We start from the raw sequence: 25,078 nt of genomic DNA, 5'->3' as shown, positions 1-25,078 counted from the left end.
ATTCATATGTGCTTTATTTACTCATGCCAGTGTATAATTTCCAAAACAATAACAAAAACCCATTATACACTTTTTTTCTCATAAACAGTAATACAAATTCCAGAAACAAATATTTTAATACCTGCCCCTTTCTTACTAATAACAGAAGCGGCTGTAAATACAGATACATATGGCCATCCTTACAATATGTACCATTCTTTTACACAAATCACATTAAACTTAACAAAAAACAACAGAAACAATCAATTTCAGTCTTCTTAATATTACTGTTACTCTGAAAGTTCTTAATGTCCCATTATTTTTTTCTTTATACCCCCTTTTAAATTGAATAATATTTAAGCTGCATTTTAGGTCATTATCCTGAGAATTCCATAGTTTGACTCCATAGACTGAAACACACATCTGCTTTAATGTACAATAGGATAAAGACATAAGATAAACAATGAACTCTGTGTACACACTCTGTACTACCTGTTTGAAAAAACAGGCCGGTCCTAACTAGCACTAAGAAAAAGAAACTACATGTGTAAAAAAAAGATTTAAAAAAAAAAAATATTTTTATAGGGTAATGCATCAAGCAGTCACAATATAAAATTAGATCTTATTTCATTATTATTATTATTAGTAGTAGCAGTATTGTTAGTATTGTCATCATTTATAATGATGATTATCCAGCAATACAACAATACTAATACTATTATTATTATTATTATTACTACTACTACTACTTATAATAATAATAAGTGTTAAAACTATTTAATGCATGATTTTACTAGGTAATAATGAAAAAACTATTTTAGCTTATGATTACATTTTAAATTCAGTGGTGCATAATTAAAAACAGATATGCCAGTAATCAAATTTCTGCAAAGCATGCACACAGAACCAGGATTTTACACCTGAACTATTTATTATATTTGAACTATTCATCCCATGTACACAATAACCATTGGCTGCTTAATGGAAATAATCGCTCACTTCCCATTGATACTTAAGCTGCTGCTCTGAACTTGAAATTGGGGCTTGTGTGTTTTCATATTTGCGTAATGTGTCTAATTTGTCTGTTTATTTAATACTAACCATTTGAGTCCCCATACAAATGTTGCTCTCAGTGTGAAATGATGGTTATATGTGGTTGAATGTTGTTGTGTTGAGCCTTGATTGTTGGTGTTATTTTGTAATAAGAGCACTTAAAGTGAGGCGTCCCCCTGTTTTAATTTATTGTGGTACGTTACATTAAATTAAATGTGATAGTAAATTTGCAGACTTTAATATCCAGATGTAGAAATGATTATTTCCGCAGTTCGGTGCACCCTGCACAGAGACCCAGTGCATTGTGGGGAGACTGAGGAGAGTTTGGGGAAGCATTGTTACTTACTTTTTCCACAAGAGGGTGTGGTGCCGTCAGGAGTATACAGCAAGTATCTCTGGAAGTGCTGGTGTCCCATTTCACTTTTTCTTTCTTTTAAAAAAATGCCAAAAATACACCATTTATTATAGTCAGAAACTGTAAAAACAGAAAATATCATAAGATTATCACATTTCTGACGGTCCTTGAACACATTTTATGAGATGAATTATCGACTAAATACGGGGGAGGGACAAAAAATAACAAAATAAAAGTCACACTCCAGCCAACCCCGTCCTCTGATAAATAAAGAACAGTCCCTCAATATGTTTACATTGTATGTTTATTTCATGTACAAAACATCAAAGCAAATTCCTTGCAAGTTATAACCTACTAGGTGATAAATATAATACATGTTTCTGTTTCAGTGCGGGTTTAAATCTCCTCAAACTGGCCTTTTGAAGAAGTGGGGACCGGACAAAATGTTCTCACCTTCACGATTCAACAGCCGAGCTGGTCCTCACAAAGGTAGTGAACACACACACACACACACACACACACACCTCTCCTTGTCTCTCCTCTCTCGCTCTCAGAGTTGTTCAGACTTGAGGGAGGAATGGCGGCCCCTCGGAGTTTCTTCATCTCTCTCTCCGGTTTATTCCTGGTTTTTTATCTGTCTTGTGGATCTACGACCTCGGCCAGCAAGAGAGCAAACCAGGAGCGATGCGGTTATAAGGTAAAACATAAATTTATAGTTTCAACGTGTTGTTTTTAACGACACTTATTCTAGTAAAACCTGCTGCTGCTGCTGCGTCGTCTCAAGTGTCCCAAAAAAGTTCAGTTTTCGGAGATGGTTCCGTCTGTTTCTGTCCAATCTTTCTGCACATGTACCGACAGTTTGTGTTGTGAAACATCCAGATTAAATAAACTCACATGTCAAGGTAAGACTTTGTTGAAAGAGTCTGAATATCGCAGTGTTTACAAAGTCAGGTTGCGTCAGTCACGCTACCTTTCTTACCTGTCTGCAAGAGCTGAAGCGCCGGTTCGGCCCGGCTTTACGTAACGCCAAACTCCGATTTGAAAAGTGCAAATTTAAAGACCACTCGCTGTACTGTAAATTTCACGATGTCAGGAGACTGACTTTTACCACTTTTTGATTAAGTAAGGTGTACTGATAAATTCGGCATACATGCAGTCCAACATAGAGGACTTCAATCCCTTAAAATGTTAAGTTTATACCTGGTTTGTCTCCTCAAAAGACGGCAATTGACTATGGTAAACAACTTGACGAGAAATAGGTTGTTTTTGATATGGAATACTGGATAAATGCTGAATTGGAAACTGACCCACAAAGCGCATGTTTACACCATTTATTGGTTTGCAAAACCATAATTTTGTAAAGTTGTCAGACTATGTCAGACTAGTCATGCTTCTGTCCTACCTGCCCTGCCTGCAGAGGAGACTGTCTTAAATTAAAATCTTTTAAAATAAATGTAAATTGGAAGTTTCATCACTTTGAAGCAAGTCTTAATGTCTTCAAAGTAATTTTCTGTATCTGATATATATTTGGTTACATTTTACATAGTTAGGCTATAATTCACAACATAGCACATCATTTTGGGGGGAAAAAAACCTAATTCCAGCAGCTCAGGTGGAGGCTTATTTGTATAAACTGGATAAAAACCAGAGTCAGAGCAGATATTATTGTGATACTGCTTCTTCATGGTGCTGAATTACATGATTTCAGGGGAATACAACACAGAGCTTCCAATTCTTTCCATCTGAGTTTTGTGGTTTAGGGGAATTACAGGTGGTAAAGCTGATTTCCTGCCTTTTGTGTGCTCTGTTAAAAACATTTGATGTGGAAAACAGCAGTATGTGAACTGATGCACCGCCTCCGCACTGCTGTTCTGCCTCTGCACTTCACAGCTGCTTTGTTTCTGGCCATGAATGAGCCACTATTTAGCCCGCACCATCTTTTCAGTTCATAATGAGAAGACTTTTGAAAAAGTTTAGCCTGAAAAAAAGCCTTCACTTAACTTAACTTAAACTTTTCTGTTGGCGAGAGGTCATCAGATTCCTCAAAACTTTAACATGATGCCATGATATTCTTTACTTTTTTTACTCTCATAGAAACAGTGTTTTTGCACATTTTTCCCCCCAAAGTCGTAAAGAACAACTTTTTTGTGTGTGTGTTTTTTTTTCTTGATTTTCAGTGTCAACTTTTCCCAAACTTCAATGTGGTATTATTGATCAAAATGATGATGTTGCTGACGGTAGCTGCATTACGGTTACGAGTTTCCAATTATCTCCAGTTCAGTGATTATTCAAATTTTTATTTTAAAACCCCAGGAATATTCAGTTCACTTTCATGTATGATAAAGGAAAACAGCCCTTCCTAAAAGCAGAGAAGCTAAAAACCAGAAGACATTTGGCATTTTTGGCTGAATCAGTAATCATAATAATTGGCAGTCAATATCTGGTCTATCTTGTAATGCATTAATGGATTCACTTTCCAGCTACAAAGAAGTACTGTGAAATACAAACGTTTTGGGAAGTTGAAGATTTCTGAAAGATGCGTTTTAAAAAGTGTTATATTAATGTTTTCTTGATGTTTGTAATGTGGAAAGTGTCATCTTGTTCATGTGTGTCTGTGTGTGCGCTACAGGTTTTAATTTTCCTGTGTTGATAGATGACTCCTACCTGCCTTTGATGCAGTGTGTGTGTGTGTGTGTGTGTGTGTGTGTGTGTGTGTGTGTGTGTGTGTGTGCGCTTTATCCTGGTTTCCTCTCTCTGGCTTTGAAGTGTTTTCTACAGGAAGCTTCACACTGTTTACTCTGCTGAAACATTCCTTCCTGCAACCCCCAAACACACACACACACGCACACACACACACACACACACATACACACACACACACACACTCTGTCCCTCTTTCTTTATCACCTCCCGCACCCCACCCCTCCTCCTGCTTCCCCTCTCTTTTCAGAAACACACACATCAAAGACTGCTGGATGGGGGTGTGAGGACCTGCTATTTACAGGTGTGAGGTTATTAGAGCTCTGTGTGTGTGTGTGTGTGTGTGTGCATGCATGTGTGTGTGTTTGTGTGAGAGAGAAACTTGTAAATGCTCTGCAAGTTTACATGTCGGCATCATGTTTGTAAAGGGCCCTGAGTATATTTATACCCCTTTTCCAACAAAATTAGCATGTATATGCAGGTTTTTTAAAAAACCAGCCAAAGATAGGTGATATACTCCTTTCCTGTCAGCAGGAGATCAGAGCCGTTTAGTTCTTTGAGATCGCTACCAAGTCCCCACTTTATGCCTCTCTACATTTTTACACAGAAACAAATGACGGCGGCATCATATGCTCCATTTTGTGATTTTAGGCAGCATTCCAGCACCGAGGAATTAAAAAAAAAAAAGCATGGTGGGCACGACATTGAAATGTCGTTGTTCTGTAGTGTCACATATATCAAATGCGTTGACAGTCTTTCTAAATATTAAATTTATCTACCATCCCGGCTATATGGTGCTTGATCTTGTCCTCTGCTAGAAGGGTTAGGAGCAGAATCTCATTGTTTTACCAAGTTGCGGACATTTATCTCCTCCTCGTCTTTGAGTTAGCCGCTAACTGCTACGAGCTGCTTTTTAAATCTCCTGTCAGTCAGTTGCACACATAATACACCGACAAAATGTCACAGCCCTGCTCATAGTCACATCCTGCCTGCTGTTCTTTTTACAGAGATCTCGTGTCAGCACTGATACCATCTCCATTGCAGGCCCAAAGGCTAGATCACTCTGTCCCTCCATTCCCAGCCCGTTCTTATTTCAAAGTCATCAGTAACCCCCCTTTTGCAGTGTTTTCGGCGTAAGATCCCAGTGCCAAAAGCCACCTTTTGCATCCGCATGATTCGCTGCTGAGAACACAGCCGGGCAGAACTGTGCAGTGTCGTGAAATGCCCCTGGATGGCCGCTGCGTCCATCAGCATGATCTGCAGCTGGGCGGCATCGGTTGAGAACGCAGCTAAACAGAACCTGTCACATCTGCATGATCAGCGTGAGGTTGAAACACCGCTGGTAACGAGATCATATAAATGGCACGAAGGTCCCTATAGGGCAGACGGGTGGACGAATCGAACAAACCCTGGACTTTCATGCAGGAATCTGTTGTGTGCTTCCTGTTTGCATGTAATACTTTTTACATCACCCGACCATGTACCTCTCTAACCTAAACCTAACCATCCGTGCCAGCGTGTGTTGTTGTTGTCTAAATATAACCACATGCAGCTTAATCCCATGATGTGCTCGTGTCGACAGCACCAAGCGGCATTTTTGAATATCAGCAGCAGACGCAGATGAATACCCGGAGTAGGTAAGAGCGAGTAGACACGGAAGTCCACCACAAAGCAGCAACATGTGACGACCCGGGACGAGAATGTGCTGCCATTCGTTACAACGGCGTGATATTCCTGCGTGAACAGACAGTGGAAAAGGGGCTACAGAGACTACTGCACTGGGACAGTTAAGATGTCGTGTGACCCTCTGCCAAAATGCTGAAACTTGCTCACCTTTTGTTACAATCCTAAGTGACATCAACCGGCAATGTGTAATATTTGCTAATGAAATATTTAAAGAGCATATTTCTGGTAGATTACTCGGTAGTGACAATTTATTTCTACTGTTTCTTGGTGACTGTTGCTGCTAGAGATGAAATGAATGTCTTTGTGATAATCTTACAGAGTTTATAAATCCTTCCTCATCGTGCTATAAACTGCTGCGGACTGTTTTGCTATTTGATGAACCTTAAAACGAGGGCTGTCAGCATTAACGTGTCAATCGCGATGCGGTTAAGGGCCATGCCCGTTGCATTATTTTTTTTAAATCGCAGTAAACGCCAACCGACATGCCTGTCAGTAAGACGCTGTACAGAGCTGAGTTTTAAAGCTAGAGTGATGAAACTGGAAGACCACAGGAACCCAGCTGCACCAACCACGCCGTGCTAGCTTCTCACGAATTAACAATCAAAATTTTAGTGATGGAAAAACAACATGGCCATTTCTCAGAGATCCCTTGACCTCTGACCTCAAGGTATCTGAATGAAAGTGGTTTCTGCGGATACCCATGAGCCTCCCCTTTACAGACATGCCCGTTTGATGCTAGTCCCGTGCAGTTTTTGCTGCCATTTGATTCTCAATCAAGAAAAACTTGTAATAATAGCTTTACCTTGTCATTATGGACTTCAAAACTATTTTAAAATGCAGAATAATGGAATTAAAAACATGTGATTGTAAAAAGTGATTAATCACATGTAACTGTTGAAATTTTGCGATATATTGCGATTAAAAAATTAGTCATTTGACAGCCCTACTTAGATATCTGCGTACCTAAGACCCAAACAGGCCGTCCTGGATTGAGATTCATTTTCCTCCGTGTACCTGAAACAATGCGTGGCTGTTTTTTGATCTGAACGTGGCTTTAGTTATCTTTCCTTTCATCGTACCACAGTTGGATGATTCTTTGACTGTCATTATTCTTTGCACATGTTCATTTTCGTGTGGTTTCGGGTGTGTTGAAAACCAGAATTCACTTAATCCCTGAACCCGATGAGGGAAACGGTTTTCTTTTTAGCTGTGGATGTTTCATAAATCAGGTTACTGCAGACGGCGGGAATGAGATGATTTAGGTCGATGTAAACTCTCTCTGGTTAAACACATCTGCTGAAGCCATCTCATCCGTCTCTGCGGAGGAAGACACACCAGGAAATCATTCAGCTTCCTCCTCTCTTTCTCTGGATTCTTCATCTCCCTCTTTCCCTCTCACCCTGCCATCATTTCTGAAGCACGTTTCCAAGCATGTCACGTATCCCATCATCCTCCAGGGCTTCGGTGTGTTTTTGGCATCAGAGAGTCTCACGGAGCGTCACGGCTGGGTGGGCGTCCGATATGAAACACGTGTGCTCTCTGGTTTTCTGGCGAGTGAATCAGGCAGAAGGTGAAGGATCGATGCTGGAACTTCACCTCCTATGTAAAACACCTCAGGGAAAAGATTTCTTCACTAAACGAAACCTTAAATATATTCCTTAAATGCCGTTTTCTGTTAACTTTTGCGCTCTAGAGCCGCTACTTAGTCTCCTCTTTATGGATCCTTCATTTTATGCAGAATCAAACGATGGCAGTGTTATTGTCCTCCAGTGTGTGATTTCAGATAGCATGCTGGCATCGTGGAACCCAAAAGAAACAACAAGAAGGTGTTGGCAGCGCTTCCCTAGCAATAATAATCATTTACCGTCTCTCTTATATGGCGGCTGATCTCATACTCTGCGCCGACAGTAATGAGCTCCTGAATCTCATTGTTTTCCCAATATGTGGACGCTTCTAACTGCTAACAACGGCGTAATCCTTTTAACCCTGAAGAAAGCAACAGGAAACCTAATCATGCCCCAGAAATTAAGAAAAAGTTGAAAAAATTAAAAGAAAATTGCCCGAAAATAAACAACAAACAAACAAACAAAACAACAATAGCAACATAAGTAAGTAAAACAAGTGTGTGGGGAAGGCTTTTGCCTGCGCACATGTTAACACGGCTTACGCACTCGGAGCTACAGGATACAACAAGGATAAAAATATGACGCCAGTGATGTTTTTCAAAACAACTTGGCACGTCGGGGCTTCAGGACATTTGAATTACTTGAAAGGAGCAGTATGGAGACATTTTGAGGTTATAGTATGTATTTTTTTAACGTTTGAATCCTGGTTACCCTTTAATTCAATTTCTTTGGAATTGAGTTCAACGCCTTTTACCCTCAAAACTTTGGCAGTGTTTTGTGGACTATAAAACGACATCTGACTTTCCATCAGCATGAGGTTGAGGAGAAAATGACTGAATTTTATTTTTTGGGTGAACTGTCCCTTTAAAGACATCTTTAAGCTGGTAGCCCTGTTTATGGAGACGCAAATCCCTGCGAGTCAAACTGAGTCAAGTAGAGCCATCACACGTGTATAAATGGGGCTACTGGTGACTGCAGGTCCAGGTCACATGACTGTTCTGTTTCCCTGTTACAGAGGTGACCGATGTTGGTTTGTGTCTGCTTGAAAGAAAGCCAGGGTTTGTCCCGGTCCGGTCTCTGTAACGAGAGAGAGAGTCTTTTAAAAGGACAAACTGTCACAGCAGGAGAGGAGTAGCTCCTCCTGGGTGAGGTGGAGGAGGAGGAGGAGGAGGGGGGTGTTTGAGATGAAGAAGAGGGGCCGGGGGGTCATTGAGGAGCAGTCATGCAGGAGGAGGAAGCCGCAGGTTTTGTTCCTGCGGTGGGAAATCTCTGGTTGGCTGCCCCCAAACACACACACACACACACACACACACACACACACACACACACACACACACACACACACACACAGAGTTTTTGCTCTCAGTTTGCATTGTTACACCTCACTTTGTTTCTAACTTTTTCTTCCTCGACTTCCTCTGGAGCTGCAGAGCTGAGATCAGAATAATCGACAGATCAATAATTTGCAGTGAAACAAAATCAGATCAGCTGAGACACACAAACATATCAGCAAAAACGACACTGTCATGCACGATTTACTGATTTACTAATATTTATCATTTATTTTAGGAATACATTATATGAAAGCAGTTAAGGACAGGCTGGCATGTCTTACGTTTTTTTACATTCTTAAACTGACAAATCAAATTTTGTTTTAATTGCATGTGTAAAAAGGTGTTATTTTGCATGGCGAAAAAGTTCGTACTGGGTGTTTTTTTTAATGAACTTTTTATTTAGCTGTTGCACATTAACGTTTCTAACATTTAAGTTGGTTTAGTCAGTTTCAGGCCTGTAAGTTTAGACAAATAATATTCAGTAATTACAGTAGTGAACAATTGTTAATGACGATGTGTGCACAGACTTACTGTGGAGGGATAGATAGATAGATAGATAGATAGATAGATAGATAGATATTTTGAACATGTAAAACAAACAGAAAAAGTTAAAAATTTAGCAAAAAGTTATAGCAAGTTATAACAATGCATGATAACGTATACAAAATGAATATAGATCTCATTATGCAACAACAAACTGCATCTTAAATGTTCAAAAAGCAGTAGAAGGATGTATAACCGTATTATTTCCTACACCTTTTTGGCTAATCATTCAATTAATTTGCGAACTTTGTCTCTAACATACATACAATTTTACATTTTTACACACACAGACTTACAGACATACATGCACGTACATAAATATGTCCCACAGAGTTTGCACGTATGCACACTTTAAACAGACCTTTTCTGAGTGTCAGCAGTCGAACTGTGTCTGGTTTTTCCATCAGTATGTAGCTCTGGTGATTTACAGATCTGGTTTACTCACAGGGACAAACACAACTCTTCTTCAGCTGTTCTGGAAGAATGAACCCCAGCTCGCATAACGCCACCAACTGGTGAATTTGGGTTTTTACAAACTTTTATTGCTTCTCAGTTTTGTCTCAGCAGAGTGAAGCTCTGCTCTCTCTGGGAAGAGTTGTCCTGTGTTTCAGCAGCGCCTGTCTCAGTTTGTATGTTTATATTCATAGTTTTAGCTCTCAGATGATCAGAATCAGAATACTTTATTGATCCTCGGGGGGGAAGTGTGGTTCGTTATAGTCATACATATGCCAGGATAGAGTGTTATAGCAAGTAGAGATAAATACCAGCACAGTTATATAAAAATATAAAATAGAAATACAGTAAAAGTAGACAATTTGTGCTAATATGTAAATATTTACATATTTTACTATGTTAAGTGTGTAAAATGCAAAGAAATACAGTAATAGACAATTAGTACTTATGTGTGAATATTTAGATTAGCATATGGATACAAATAATAATAATAATAATGATGATGATGATAATGATGATTTGGTTGTCAGAGCTGATAATCAATCTGGATCCACTTACATATTTGATGAATTTATAAAATAAGACCAGCAGCAACAACAACGAGAGAAGACCTGTTGCCCGAAATGCAACTCTGACTCAAGGTTTTGGTGAATACCAGCTGATTGGACCCTATGGATGCGGTGTTGTACCAATTAGTTAACCCCCCAAAATGCACACACACACAAACACACACACACAAACACACACACACACAGATATTTAAGTGCAGCCCTGTTGTCCCATATGGTAGTGTTTGTAGGTGTGTGTGTGTGTGTGTGTGTGTGTGAGACACAGGAAGACATTAAGAGGAACAGAGCTGAGTTTTTAGCCCCAAGGCTTTTGCATAAACAAGACCCTTATCAGCTTTACACACACATGCACACGCATGCAGGCGCGCGCACACACACACACACACACACACACACACACACATGCACACATGGTTCATTGTGGCAGTTGAAGTAAATTTTCACATTTTCTAGAATGAAAATGTTAACGCTCCATTGGACCAAAATGTTGTTGTAGTTAAGAAGTATATGCTAATATTTGTAAGTACTTTGTCATTTTGTTCTCAGTACCAAGCTGAGACAATAGGAATATAAAGCTTGCTTGCTAATCAAATTTATGCTAATTATAATGTTGTTTAAGCTTATAAACAAATTAAAACCTCACCTGCACACCGGATGTGCTTTCTCTGTGCTTCGTTCTGCTGCTGAAGCACAAAGCAGCTCTGTGCTACTTGATTTTGGTAAAACATCAGCCACGAAACACAACCGTTCCACTTTTAGCGTCCATGCTTTTTTTCTGACCAGAGCACTTGAATGTGTGTAAGTCGTAATTACGACTGCACAACTGGGAAGTGCGATATGAAGGCATGTGAAGGCAGTATAAATAAATATAGCAAGGACAGTTTATGTATTATTGATCAAATAAACACAGCGGAGGAGAAAGTAAAATATTTCCCTGAAATGAAGTGAAGTAGATGTGTAAAATGGAAATATTCAAGTTCAAGTACCTTAAAATTCTACTTCAGTACTTGAGTAAATGTACTAGTTGACTTCCTGCGGCTGCTCACTACCGATACAACTTCAGTGTTTACCAGAAAACGAACAAAGTTCGACAGCAGGCTTTACCGCTGGTTCCTCAGACAGAATCCTGTCTGTTGGTACGTGAGCTCATGAGCAGTATGTTGATTAGAGGTCAGCCTGTGAGTGTGTCCCGTGATCTCCGTCCCACATCTGGAACTGGTCTGGTCGCCCCCAAACAGACGGAGGGAGAGGAGAAGTCTGCTACGTGAACCTTGAAAGCTGTAATTGAAGGAGTTCCTGTTTAATCAGATTCCTCCATCTCTTCTTCCTCACTTCCTTCCTTCTCTGCAGGGTCGGTGATTACCTCTCCCATCATCCTTCACTCCCCCTTCTAAGTCCTCCTCTTCTGTGTCCTCTCTTTTGTCAGGCCTCCTTTCCTGTCTCCTTGTGTCCTCTGTCCTCCTTACCTCGTTCCTTACCTTGTTCTTTACCTCCAGCGCTGTGATGAATTGCCGTTGATTTGCAGCTCGTTGAGCCTGCAATTAGTCTGATTACTACAGGAACTGATTTTGTGTGTGTGTGTGTGTGTGTGTGTGTGTGTGTGTGTGTGTGTGTGTGTGTTTTTGGGGATTCCCGAGGGAAATTCTACTTTCCTGAGGGTTCGAGTTTTCCTCATGTTTATAGATTTGTAGTTCACTTCTCCGCTTTGTAGTCATTTTAAAAAGTGAGCTGCATTCAGAAGTCGAATTTGCGACTTTTCCAAAATGTCCAGTGTGTCTCCGCTGACTGAGTGTTGAACGTCCAGCAGCTGCTTTTCAGATCTTTCTTTTGTTGGTAATAATGAACCGCGCTTTTATTTTCATTCTATCCTTTTCTTCAGTTGTTTACTGATGTGACTCAGTCTGTTAAAGCCTCAGGGTGTGTGCGTGTGTGTGTGTGTGTGTGTGTGTGTGAGGGATAATGATCATTACTAGTCAGAAACACCTGGCAACAGGAAGGAAGAAAAGTGTCTGTCTCCGCGTCTGAAAAATTGTCAGTTGTAAAGAATGAATGATTAGCACGTGGGGATCGACAAGGTCAAGGTAAAGGCAGAGCGCTGATGGTAGAAAAATGGTTTCAATTTGTAAGTGTTTAAATAAAAAGTACCTTTGCTTATTGGATGCTAAAATCAGCCTTTTTGTCAGACACGCTGGGTTGAAAAGACGACTTTAAAAGTGATAAAATTACATGAAATGAGCAGGAAGTGTGATAGTACGGATGGAGACTTGTGTTATAGGAGGTTATGGTAAAGCAGTTGAGCCCTTGGACACATGTCCCTGTCGTACTGTTACATTTTGAAGGAGCAGCAGATAGATACCATGAAGAGATGATGAAAACTAATTGGACAGCTGGGCTGCTTTATCCGGATTGTTTATGATGAGAACAATATGAAGCATGTTGAGAAAGGGCTCAGAAATCAGCAGAGGACATATAAAAGAGTGGTAAATTATAGTTATTGCCATGCTAAGCTGTTGTTATTGCTTAGAAAGTGCTGCTCTGAAATGATGTAATGTCACACTAGACGGCGACGTTTGTGTGTTACGCGTCACGGCTGTTATGCCTATTTTGCTATCGGCATGATATCAAAAATCACACACTGAAGCTGCGTTATGTCTTCATTGTTTCTGTACAGAACAACGCAGCCAGTGTACAGAAGGTCTTAGGTGGTTTTCACATATGTTAGTGCGGTCCCTTGGTACGGACCAAGCGCAAAAATTTTCCATTGTTTCATTTTTCAGCTAGTACGGCTCGCTTTCACACACCTTTGTTTTTACTCTGGTCCAAAGGCAGCACCATGTTTCCGTAACTCCTGAGTCCCGACCGAGAAAAGAAGTGCTGAGAAGTTAAGAGAAATAAATGTGCACAATGGAGCCACAACAACGACATGTGTTGTTCCCGGCGCTGGTCGTTGCATTCGTATCGTTTGTGCGGCTGCAACGTGACAATATCGTGTTGTTGCACTGGAGAAGCCGAATACACATTTTTAAGACAATTCAGGAGGAGACGCAGATTAACGATGGGAGCATTTTTAGCTCAAACTTGTGGAGTACACCAGATAGTTTGGATGTATCGAGGTCGGGCGCTTTCACACCACAAACGGACCGCACCAGAGTTTACTGGTAGCCGTACCAGGACAATCTCTTCAGGTCTGCACCAGAGTGTGACTGCTGTCTTCACACTGGCCCAGATGCACCGCACTCGAACCAAAGTGGAGGGCATTCATAGTGTTGCACTCTGGTGCTCACATGAAAGAAAGAAGTTGTAATGTTATGAATAAAACAAGAGAATAGAGAAAGTCGGACACTGCATGAAGTGGGCGGGATTGTTTCAGAAAGTTACAGAGGTTGTCGGTTGCAGACCCTCAGTCTGGTGTCTGGTAACGTGTTGCAGTGTACTGACGCCCTTACGGCCCTGACACACCAAGCCGACAGTCGCTGGTGTATTTTGACCCGTCAGAGAATGGCCCTTGACCTTAAATCTTATTTTCTATCCTGAGTGTTTACATTTATTGAGATTTATTTATTAAATGAGAGAAAATGAATGTCCGCTGCAGTCGAATCTGAAATGACCCAACCTCCGACACTAATCTCGTCAACCTTTTTCAGTGTTGGAGATGGCGGAGCCCGTCAGTGGATGATATCACCCTGATTTCATTCAAACATGAGGCATTTCAACATTTGGCTTTCTTTTCTTCCTTAACACAGAGGCGTCCAGCACAAAAACTCCTGGCTGGTCTACAAAAACTGTCTCCACACAGTGTGGTGTCATTTGGTGAGGGAATTGCTGACCAATTACATACATGAAAAAACACTTTCCTGGTAAAACGTCTTTGTAATGTGAAAGCCATATTTCAACCTCATGATTGTCGCTACCAAAGAAAGAAACTATTTCCGCTGAGATAAGTTTCCAGAAATGCAAAATCCTGCTTCAAGTTTCAGAAACTGTGTGCGAGGGTTTTGGCGTCAGATTAGCCTTTAAAGTCACTGGTCTGTCTCTCAAACTGGACTCTTTTAAGACTTTTTTTTGGTCTTTTTTTTGAGTAGTTGCTGCTTGGACGTTTCTGTGTGGGTTTGTGTGTTCTCTCGGTGTCTTGTGTGGGTTTCCTGGTGACCGAGCACACTCTAAAAGGATCGTTAGTAATCTGGTTATTAATTTCTCATGCTGCTCATTCGTGCAGATAATGCGGATCTGTGATTTCTCCTCATTAAGCCAGTTAGTAATATGTTCATCAACATACATGCTGCAGAAAGTTGCACCAGAACAAACTCTCTGAGGGGGGTTGGGCTGTGTCTTGGTGCAACCAATCAGAGAGTTAGTTTAGTGAAAACCTTCCCTTGATTTTAATTAGCTTCCCATTTCATGCTGCCAGCAGGACATCTGTGCGCACAGCAGCATGTAAACCTCTGCAGGTCAAAGGTCAGCAGTGCAGGAAAACTGAAGGTAACATGTATAATGAACAAGAACACGATGGGATCAAACTGTGTGAGTTTCTGTCTTTCTCAGGACCATTTTTGGGGTGTTTTCTTGGACAGTGAAGACATGTTTGTCCAAGCTGCACTTCTTCAAAAGGCTGTCGATGGTTAAGATCTGGTTTTCGGGTCCATGTTTGAGCTTGTTTGAAGGTCTGGGGAATGCACTCAGGCAACAAGGGTCTTCACAAGTCTATAATTACAAACGTGTGTGTGTGGATGGGTTCTTGGGGTACAGTGACTGCTAATAAGCATGGCACACTTTTTATAACGCGCACACACACACACACACACACAGTAGGGAGTCTGTCTGATTAGGTTCAGGTGTGTCTCTGTGGTTGTTGTGTGTGACCACAGCCTGACACCTCTGTAACAAGGTGGAGAGAGAGAGCGTGTGTTAGAGGGGCGTGTTACTGTGTGTGTGTGTGTGTGTGTGTGTGTGTGTGTGTTGCACAGAAGGGCAACATGAAAACAAGGTCAAAGCTGTAAAACTGCTCTGCTGAAACAAACCTCATGAGAGTCCGCGTCTTTGTGTGGGGACAGAGAAAAGGGGGATTCTGTAGCTGAGGAGGGAGTGGATGTTCACACCTCGGCTTATCTCACTCTTCATCACGTGTCACTCGATCCGCCGTCTTTTGTGTTAAGCTGCTGGGTGGAGGTTGGACGGATATCCAGCAGAACCAAACAGCTCCAGAAGTTTCTTTGTTTTTCGGTGACAACTAGAAATACCAAATCAAGGTGATTTTTTTTTCTCTGAAAGATTTACACCACTGACACCAAACGACGGAGCCGGCCAGGTGTCTCATTACAAGCCCTTTTTACACAGAGATCACGCTACGGGGCACAGGGTCCTTTCTTCACGCTGCTAAACAGTCGAGTAACAATGCCGCTCCTGTGTGTGATTTTAGACAGCATGCCGACATGCTGAAAGCAGACGAGGTGTTGAGGTGCAACACAGCAGCGTCAGCCTTTACTGTGACGTTTAACGTACGTGGCATCAGCAGCGCTTTCTAAACCATCACAGTAATATGACATGGCGATAACAATCATTGACCGTCTCTGTTATTCGGCAGCTGATATCATCATCAGAGGTTAAACAGCTCCTGAGCCTCATGTCTTCCCAATTTATGGAACCTGCTTTCAAATGCAGCTAATATAAATCCAGATACTGTTTCTGCATTGCCCATTTCTCACCTCAGAAGTTTTCAGAAACATATTTTAGTGTACTGTTTAGCTGGAAAATGAGAAGTTTGCTCAGTGGTGGGCGGTGCTTGGTTTTGACTCGTCTCTCAACAAGGGTCACAAACTGTCTGTTTTTTGTTCATTTCAAAGCAGAAATGAGTCATTTGTGCACAGATATTTTTTCTCCTTCACCTGATAATCAGCCTCAGTGTCCATTTCCTTTCACCTCATTCTTTCAGCGTGACATTGTGTTCATGTTTGCCACTTTCTGTTTGTTTTGACGGGTTATTGAGCTCGAAACTAACCAGTCGTGACTGATGTATCTGTCCTGTCTGTTGACACAGACGCTGTGGTAGCAGCTTCTTGGAGCAATTAGTTGAAAAAGTATCGTCAACCTGGTACAGCTGGTTGTGCTGGTTGTTGTATTTCTTTGTCGCAATTTTTCTGTCACTATTTATTTTGGCTGAGTTGCAGTGAGATGATTTCCCTTTTCTCAGTGTGACCTACAAAGCTCTGAATGGCAGAGTGTTTCTCCCACTTTACAAACAGACCTGTTTTAATCACTGATGATATAATCAGAGATCCAATTACAGGACTAGATCTGCAGCATCATGACACATGCAAAAAATCAAATATTCATGATAGAAACGGTTGCCTACATATGATTTAAATGATTTAAGGTATCATGAATGTTGCAACAAACTTTGATGTGCTGTGTTTGTCTCTTTTAGGTGCAGTCTGGTGCAGATGGAGGTCGCAGGTTGGCCGTCACCTTCAGAGCTGACAGTGAGTTCATCTGTAATTCTATAAATTTGTACAGCAACTTCTCTTTATTTGAATTTCAAGGTGTTCACAACACATTTTTACTTTTGGTATGAGTCCAGATGATGGTATTGTTTCAGCCAACCTCATAATTTGGCATCAAACTCATAAAAGTAAAACATGAGCTTCATGCAGATGATCTAAGTCAGTCCTGATTTATTGACATTTAGATCTTTGACACATTTTCCAAAAACAGTGTTGTGACATTTTCCTCTGAGCGTTCATCCTTCTTTTAATGTTCAAATCACTATCACACTTGGATCAGAGCCTAATATCATTTTCGTTTCCTGTCATGTTAGCCAGTGCGAAAATCTGAAGCCCCCCTCACCTCCCGCAGCTCCGCCCCCTTCATCCTCCTCCTCCTCCTCTTCATCTTTTGTTCTTTTCTCTCTAAAAGTCAAGTTCCTGAGCCGTAGCCGATCCCTTTGTCCGTGACCATGAGCGAGAAGCACTTTCAGATAACTCTTTGTGTGTGTGTGTGTGTGTGTGTGTGTGTGTGTATCAAACTGCAGATTAACTATTTCAGAGTATAAGACGAATTTGTTTTATGAAGTTTTTTTCCTGAAAGAAGAATAAAGTAATTAGAGCAAAATAAAAATAGTGTAAAAGAGTGTTGTGTTAATCAACAGGTTCACTTATTTTATAGCACAGGGCTCCTGCAGATCCTTTAAAAATTCTTAAAATGCATTAAATCCATTACTCTTAATATAAGGACTTAATTAGCAATATCAGTCTTTCAGAAGTCTTAAAATGCTCAGACATGAAAAAATATTTTTTTATGAATTGTTTCTGTTCTGTCATTGCATTGCAAAAGCTCAAAATAATAGGTAACTTTAAAGAAATAATGATAATAATTTACCAAATGTCTCTTGCATTGACATCATTCAAAAGTAATGTTTTATTTTTCAATATTTATTATAAAAATAAGAAAACCCTCCCTAACCTTTACTAATTAGTGACGCTTCATGAGTTTTCTTCCTTTAAATTTGTCTTCTGTAAAATTGGTCTCAAATTTAATTTTAAGTGGTATGAAAAAAGTCTTTAAAAGTCTTAAATCCGATTTACCATAAGCAGGAGGAACCCTGATAGCAGAAAAAAACAAACATTCAGGTTGCATTCTTAAGTTTTGGGTTAAGATTTAAGATTAGGTGTTTGAATTTGTGAGTGTGACTCCAAAAGTATGACTCGTGCTGATCACTTAAATTAAATCCCCAAATGGACTCAAATAAGAATTGCAGTTCGAGCTGCAACTAAACCTTATTTTAATTATTGATTAATGACAGTTGATTGACTGATTGTGCTACCGACTCATTGTTATGGCAGCTGTCTGCTGGGAGTTGATTCTCATGTATATTGTTAATGATGGTATGTTGAGTGACTCAAAAAAGACGGATTATAAATCAAATTGTTGAATTTAAATCAAACGTGGCTGTGAAATTCCCACTTCTCCTCTTAGCTTGAGGCAGGCCAGCGGTTTCCCTCCGTTTCCACTCTTTACGCCAAGCTGTGTTAACTCGCTGCAAGCTGCAGCTCCGTATTATCTTTACAGATGTGAGAGTAATGTCGTTTTTAAATCCAAACTGTTGCATATGTAGTGGAGAAGGTGATTTTCCCAAAATGTCAAAGTACAAGTCGATAAGTCAACGTAACTTTTTATCTCTAACAGCTGCTTCTGAGCTCTTTAGCTAGAAAAGTGATTCATTTATTCTAATCTTAATACACATCAGCAGTAATGTGGAGGTCAGGGGTCAGAAGGTCATGTGACTTTTAAAATGGGGGTACATCCTGTTCTTCCTGACGGTGAAAAGTGTTGAAAAACACTCACATCAAACCAAAGTGAAGCACTGAGGTGTTAAAACATGACAATCAGAGCCAGCTCAGTGTGTGTGTGTGTGTGTGTGTGTGTGTGTGCGTGCGTGCGTGCGTGCGTGCGTGCGTGCGTGCGTGCGTGTGACACACCTCACTGCCTCTTTTCCATTGAACCTCCAGCTTTTGGAGGATGAAGAAGGATGAAGGGGAGTCAGAGGCTTCTTCTTCTCTCTTTGTTTGCAGTGATGTCATGGGAAATATAAATCTGGGTGACCTTTGACCTCCAGTAGGTGACTAATAGAAGGCGATGAAATCAGCAAATCTGAACTTAGGTGTGCTGTGATATTTCATATTTTTCTTATTGACAACAAATTCCCTAAAAAGACCTAAACCAACTATGAAATGTATCCGCTGATGGTGTGTTCACATCACAAGAGAAGCATATTTCGCCTCGCGTTACTCACTGGAATACGACCGCCGGAGCGTTTCGGGAGTATTTCGTCAAATATTGCCCTTTAACAGCTGTGCTAACCTTTGTGCTCAGGACCTGTTTAAGGAAACTTGTTCATTCAAGCTTCTTCCAGCTTAAACATTTCTCTTAAATTAGACTTTTCTTGCTGCCGCTCGAATTTTAGGTGCTGAGAAATACAAACACATTGTATCCTGTGTTAGCAAATCTACGCTGGTTGCCTGTTACTCACCACACCGATTAAACATTTTAATGATCACTTTTAAAGAATTTTATGGCCTTTCTCCAAACTACATGAAGGATTTATTAACCCCCTGTGTGCCTGAGCGTTGCCTCAGATCAGGATGAAGCTCTGCTCGTTTCCCGCTCTCGGCTTGTGACGAAAGCGGGAAACGAGCAGAGCTGGATGAGGCAACTCATCCAAAAAAGCTTTACCAGTCACAAATACGTATTTTCAGAACCATGCAGTGTTAGGCCTTCACCCTTTGGGTCTGTCTGTGTGCATGAGTTTGTCCTCCACTAAATGAGAGTGATAGAACAGTTAAACTCTATATATCTGTGTGTTTGACATGACATGTTTAAAATGACTTCATCGCCAACATTTAGTACAAATTCTCAAGTCATCTTTGTGAGTTACTTGCCTTAGACTTGAGTTTCGGTTCTCTCACTGTGTGCACGGTTCTTTCGTTAAGTCGTAGAGCTTCAATGGGGTCAAGACGTTTGTGCTCCATTTCTGATTATTGATGACGTCACGAGAATCTCAACCAAACGTCTGCGCTGAACCCTCAAAGCTTTTTGAATTTTCTCTGAATTGTTCCTCAAACTGTCTTTTTTTCGATAGCAGCAGCAGCTGAGGCTCATGGGTATTGTAGTATTCAGCGCAATTAACCAAATTGCACTGACAGAATCAGATTGCTCAGAAAGAAACTTTAAATAATTTGTTGTAATGGCCGTAATTTATCTGGGAGACAGAATCATGAAGAGGAGGCGCTCTGCATCCACAAAGAGTTTTATTATAAAAGAACGGGAAAAACGAAAGGACGAAGGGCGTATGAGGACCTCCATCTCCTCCTCTTTGCTTCTTAAACTGGAATTAGGACAGGAGGAAGAGGAGCAGGGAGGTAAAAACCAAAGACAAAGGTTTCATCCTCCTCTTCCTCCTCTCCTTTGTCTTTTAAATAAACTGCAAATACAAAAGAGGAGGAAAGGAGGAAGAGGAGGCTCAAGCTGCAACCTTCCCCTCCTCTTTATGTCCTATAGAGGAGCTTTATGACGGAGGAAGAGGAGGAAGAGGAGCGTCCAGCCGTGACCTTCTGCTTTCGCCCTGAACATGACCCCGCTTTGAGGAGGACGAGAGGAAGAGGAGCAGTGACTCGTGTCGCATCCCGTGCTCTCCCAACCTCCTCCCAGCCATCTCCGTCCTTTTTTTTAAGCTCCTCTCCTCCTCCTCCTCTTCCTCACCTCAATCCTCTCCGTCAATAGGTGGCTGCAAGGAGGAAAGAGGAGCAGTCAGTCGTGTCTGAGCTCACGCCCCCTTTTCTTTCTGCATCCTAAGTCCATCTTTTCTCCTCCGATCCCTCTCCGTTCATGGCTGGCTGCTCCTCCTCCCCCTCCTCCTCCTCCTCCTCCTCCTCCTCCTTCTCCTTCACCTCCTCTGGCGTTCCATCTTCGTCCCTCATGAGATAAAACCAAGAGAAATGTTGGTAAAAGAGTCATTCACATGGTGATTTAAAGAGTGAAGGCGCGGTTTATTTAAAAAAATAATAATAACAAATAAAGTTTTTGTTGAGCTCTGACAGCTGGGAAGTGTGCTTCTCTTAATAATACGCTGCCTATTTTCTATTTTTTAAATGTATTTTTTAGATTTTTATTTTTTTATTTATTGGAAGAACAATAGAAAGCTTACATATCACAGAGAAATTGAACAAAACAAAAATTTCCATAATTTTTTCTCCCCTTATCGTCCCTACCCCCAAAAAAGAGACAGTCACAGGTACGTAGGCACCAACTGAAATCAAACTAACGGCAGCAGTCATGACAAGACTTATCGGTAGCAGTAACTTCGAAATTAGCAATATTATCACACATAAGATATGGAAATAATGAATAAATAATCACTCAAAATAACTTAAATATAAAACAAACAAACATAAAAAAAGAGAAACAAACAAGGAGGTTAGAGCAGCACTTTCAGAAGAGTTTAGGTGGCGCATTGGAAGGAAATATCTACATAGACATTATTACATGGACAATATTATTATATTATTATTATTATTATGGATAATATTATTATTATATTATACACTTGTATACACTTGTGCGGTTGGTATCTGACAAAAAAAATTCATTCATTCATATTTTAATCCTGATTTTCCTTAGATTATCATTTACTAATGCTCTTTATTGTTTGTTTTCGTTCAATCCTTATTTATTTATTTATCTTTTTAATTTTAATTGTCTCTTTTTTCTAGTGTTTTGGGGGATTGTGTGATCTGTGATGTGGTTTGTGTTGTTGAAATATTTGAAATTCAGTAGAGATAGGGAACCTCTGAGTCATTTTTTCTTCGGTCACATTTTTCCCGTATTGAAAATTGTATTGAAAAAAGATATTTTTTGAAGTATTGTTAAAAAAAATCAAATTCCTGTGTCATGACTAGTTTTGATACTTTGACAAATTTACTGATTTGAGAACTGAATAAATAAAAAGGTAGAGGTGAGACAGCCACAGTCACGGCGGCACCACAGGATGACTTCAACATTTGTTTTCAATAAATCCTGTAAAAAAAGATGGAATAATGACGTCAATAATGACTGTTAATTAATCTCTCTGTCTCTCGTCCTGCAGATTGTTCGTTAAACTACCCGTTGGGGAAACATGTGATCCACGAGGTCGCCAACGTCTCCTTCAGCCACCTAGCCTGCGAGGATCAGGCCGCCGTGGTCGTCCACTGGTCTGCAAGTCCACTAGGTACCCGTCTGTCAGTTTACCTGTCTGTCTTTTTGTTTGTTACCTGTCTGTCCTAATGTCTGTTCACATGCTCCTGCACAGTGAGAGATTCAGAGAGAGGAGGGAAAGTGAGGGAGGAGAGTAAAAACCTTCAAAGTGCTCAAATCGGAAAGATTATCCAGCTCTGTCCTCTGTGTGCGTGTGCGTGTGCGTGTGTGTGTGTGTGTGTGTGCGTGTGTCCGTGTGTGTGTGTGGGTGTGGGTGTGAGTGTGGGTGTGTGTCTGTGTGTCGGTGTCCCTTTGATCAGTCCCGGAGAATAAGAGAGAGGATCACATCTCACACTACAATACCACGATTTGACCGTAAAGGAATGTGTGTGTTCGTGTGTGTGTGTGTGTGTGTGTGTGTGTGTGTATCTTTCTGTGTGTGTGTGTGTGTGTGTGTGTGCGTGCTCAGTGTAAGGTGAACTCTCCCTCTGTGACAATACAGCCTGTTGTTTTCTCACAGAGACAGAAATCTTCCAGAAATGTTTCATGTCACAGTCGCGGCAGCAGCCAGAATCCCGAATCTGTCAAATGTCCTGAAAACCTGCTCAGCTTCTTTCTGCCCGCGGAGAGCTGCAGAACTCAAAGTTAAAGCTATTTGTCATTTCCAGCCACCTTGTCCAACCGAATGGGGGCCAGTATTTCCCCCTTTAATATGTCGGTCCACTACTGTGTCCATACAAACGCATTTACAATCACCAGTCATGAATAAACTCTAAATAAACTGTCAGCAGAGCGAGAAAACAGCCGGTCAAAATAATGCTGCTGTCATCATCGTGTGGCGTTTGAGTTTAGTTTACAGTAACCAGAAAACACGCCATTTGAAAAGTTAATCACAAACTGTGAGCCTACAGTTTGTGTTGTCATTAGTTACACTAAAGATATTTGTTGGTAAATAGCAAACATTAGATGTTACTTACCAGTCTTAAAGAAATGTGGCGAGTTCAGCATCAAACCGTATCTTTTCGTTCTCCAGGAGCTGTCTCCAGCTTTGGAAAGCCCGCCAACGTTTACTCTAGTTTTGCTGCTTGTGACGAGATCACGGTCGTTTTCTGGAGCTGCTGACATCGCTGTGTTTCTTACACACTAACTAACTGAGACTGTAACTTCATCGCTGTATCCATCGACTCCGACGTTGTGTCGAGGACTGTTTCTCAGTCGATATGTGTTTCGTCTGCACAAAAACCTGACCCAAACCTTTAGCCGTAACCATGACAACCAAGGGGGGCGCTACACATAGATATGTGGAAGGCACTATTTGGCAGGGGAACACACTTTGACAAAACACCAGCCGGCTCAACTTCTTCATCCTCTCCTGCGGCACACTGGAGGCCACAGAGACTCACTGTTGTCTCTCAGGTCAGGATGTCTTATTACAGAAGGGACATCCCGTCCCTGACTGCTCAGAAATACAACACATCTTAGACAAAACATCAAAGGTGTTACCTCTTCATTTCATTTTTTGAATGTTTTATATTAAAACTATGTCCAGATCTTACATATAGCTCCTTTAAAAAGCAGAAAAGAGGGATTTTTAAAAATTATTGTTTTTCAAAGTGGTTTCCAATGTTTGGCAGACTCTGCTGCAGCCGGAGCAGAGGAAAAGATCTCCACATGCATTCTTTTATGTATATGTATGAAGTCAGAACTGGATGTTATAGGGTTAAATACCAGGTCCAGTGTGACTTTCGTTTGTGCTCAACTTTTATCATACTTTTATCAAGATATTTGCATATTAAGAACAAAAAAATGTGTGCTTTTATTATGATTTAATATCTTAAAACACAGAATATGACTATTGATGTCATATAAATATGAGCATTTCTTGTCACAGTAAGTACTAAAAGTGTCTTTGCAGACTGCAGCAGGGAGAGGAGGCCTGTTTAAATGTGTTTAAAATTAAGGATATGAGGAGAATTATGTGACCTTCAAAAGTCACGTGATCATCATCATATTACAAAACAAGTTGTTTTCATTATGAAGGAGTCATAAATCAGGATTAGGAATTAATTTCAGTCGTCTAACTGCTTCAGAAAGCAGCACAGAGCTCTTGGGTTTAATCTGTTCTGCAGCACCTGATATTTCTATTCGGGGATCACATGAGGAGCCACATGTGTTTTACACTCCAGCCGTAACACTGTACAGACGAAAACTTTACCAGGTGGACCAAAGACAGATAGTCTTAATAACATCATGCAGAGTTTGATTCATTATTTTTAGTCTTATGTGAGTGTGTAATCTCCCCTGCAGGCTAAGATTTTTACACATCACGGAGAGGTGAAATCATGACTTCATTGCTCTGATTGTTGCAGATGATCCACAGTGATGAATCAGACTCTCCAGCTGCTCTCTTTATAGTTTTTTGGGGGCTTTTTCATGCCTTTATTGCATAGGACAGGTGAAGTGTGAAAAGGGAGAGAGAGAGGGGATAACATGCAGCAAAGGGCCGAGGCTGGAATCGAACCCGCGGCTGCTGCGGCGAGGACTTAGCCTCCATACATGGGGCACCTGCTCTATCCACTGAGTCACCAGGTGCCCCGTGTATTTATCTTTTTTTAATCATTAACAATGACCCTTTGAGGAATGAAAACAGAAGATATTTTGGGTAAAATAAAAACTTGATTATAGTGGAAACTTAAAACATTTTTTTTAAAGTCTCACTTTTGAAAATAAATAAAAGTGAGATTCTTCAACCGTTAAGCAACCAAGCAAATATATATATAGTATTTTAATTATCATGTTTCACACCATAGAATACCATGAAACTGGAAGCTAAATCATTGCAACCCAATGCCAAAATCCGCTTATTCCAGCTTTTTCAATGTCTATGTGATATATTAAACAAGGGCTGGATGATAAAACAATAATGATATCAATCGCAATATATCTTTTCACGATTAAAATATGAGACGTAGTCGACAGAAGGTGTGAATGTGAAGGCATCCAGCTGGGTTTTGACAGACAACACGAACAGCCAACAATAATAAGAATAGCGCCGCG

At 40.6% G+C, this 25,078-nt stretch overlaps 1 protein-coding gene across 1 annotated transcript in view; it reads left to right on the top strand.

The window, feature by feature from the left end:
- The first annotated feature begins 1,926 nt into the window (after positions 1-1,926).
- The window catches only part of il17rd (interleukin 17 receptor D), a 37,462-nt gene continuing 14,310 nt past the window's right edge, over positions 1,927-25,078 (top strand). The window contains exons 1-3 of the mRNA XM_042510049.2: positions 1,927-2,084; positions 16,719-16,773; positions 21,933-22,055. Coding sequence (XP_042365983.2) covers positions 1,965-2,084; positions 16,719-16,773; positions 21,933-22,055 — 298 coding nt within the window. The 5' untranslated portion in view covers positions 1,927-1,964. The remainder of the gene's footprint in view (positions 2,085-16,718; positions 16,774-21,932; positions 22,056-25,078) is intronic.

Source organism: Plectropomus leopardus, chromosome 2 (genome assembly GCF_026936395.1).
Source record: "Plectropomus leopardus strain MGB_pleo_1.0 chromosome 2, ASM2693639v1, whole genome shotgun sequence".
Taxonomy (NCBI): domain Eukaryota; kingdom Metazoa; phylum Chordata; class Actinopteri; order Perciformes; family Serranidae; genus Plectropomus; species Plectropomus leopardus.
The sequence above is the reverse complement of the archived record's forward strand: the minus strand, read 5'-3'. Positions and strand labels throughout refer to the sequence as shown.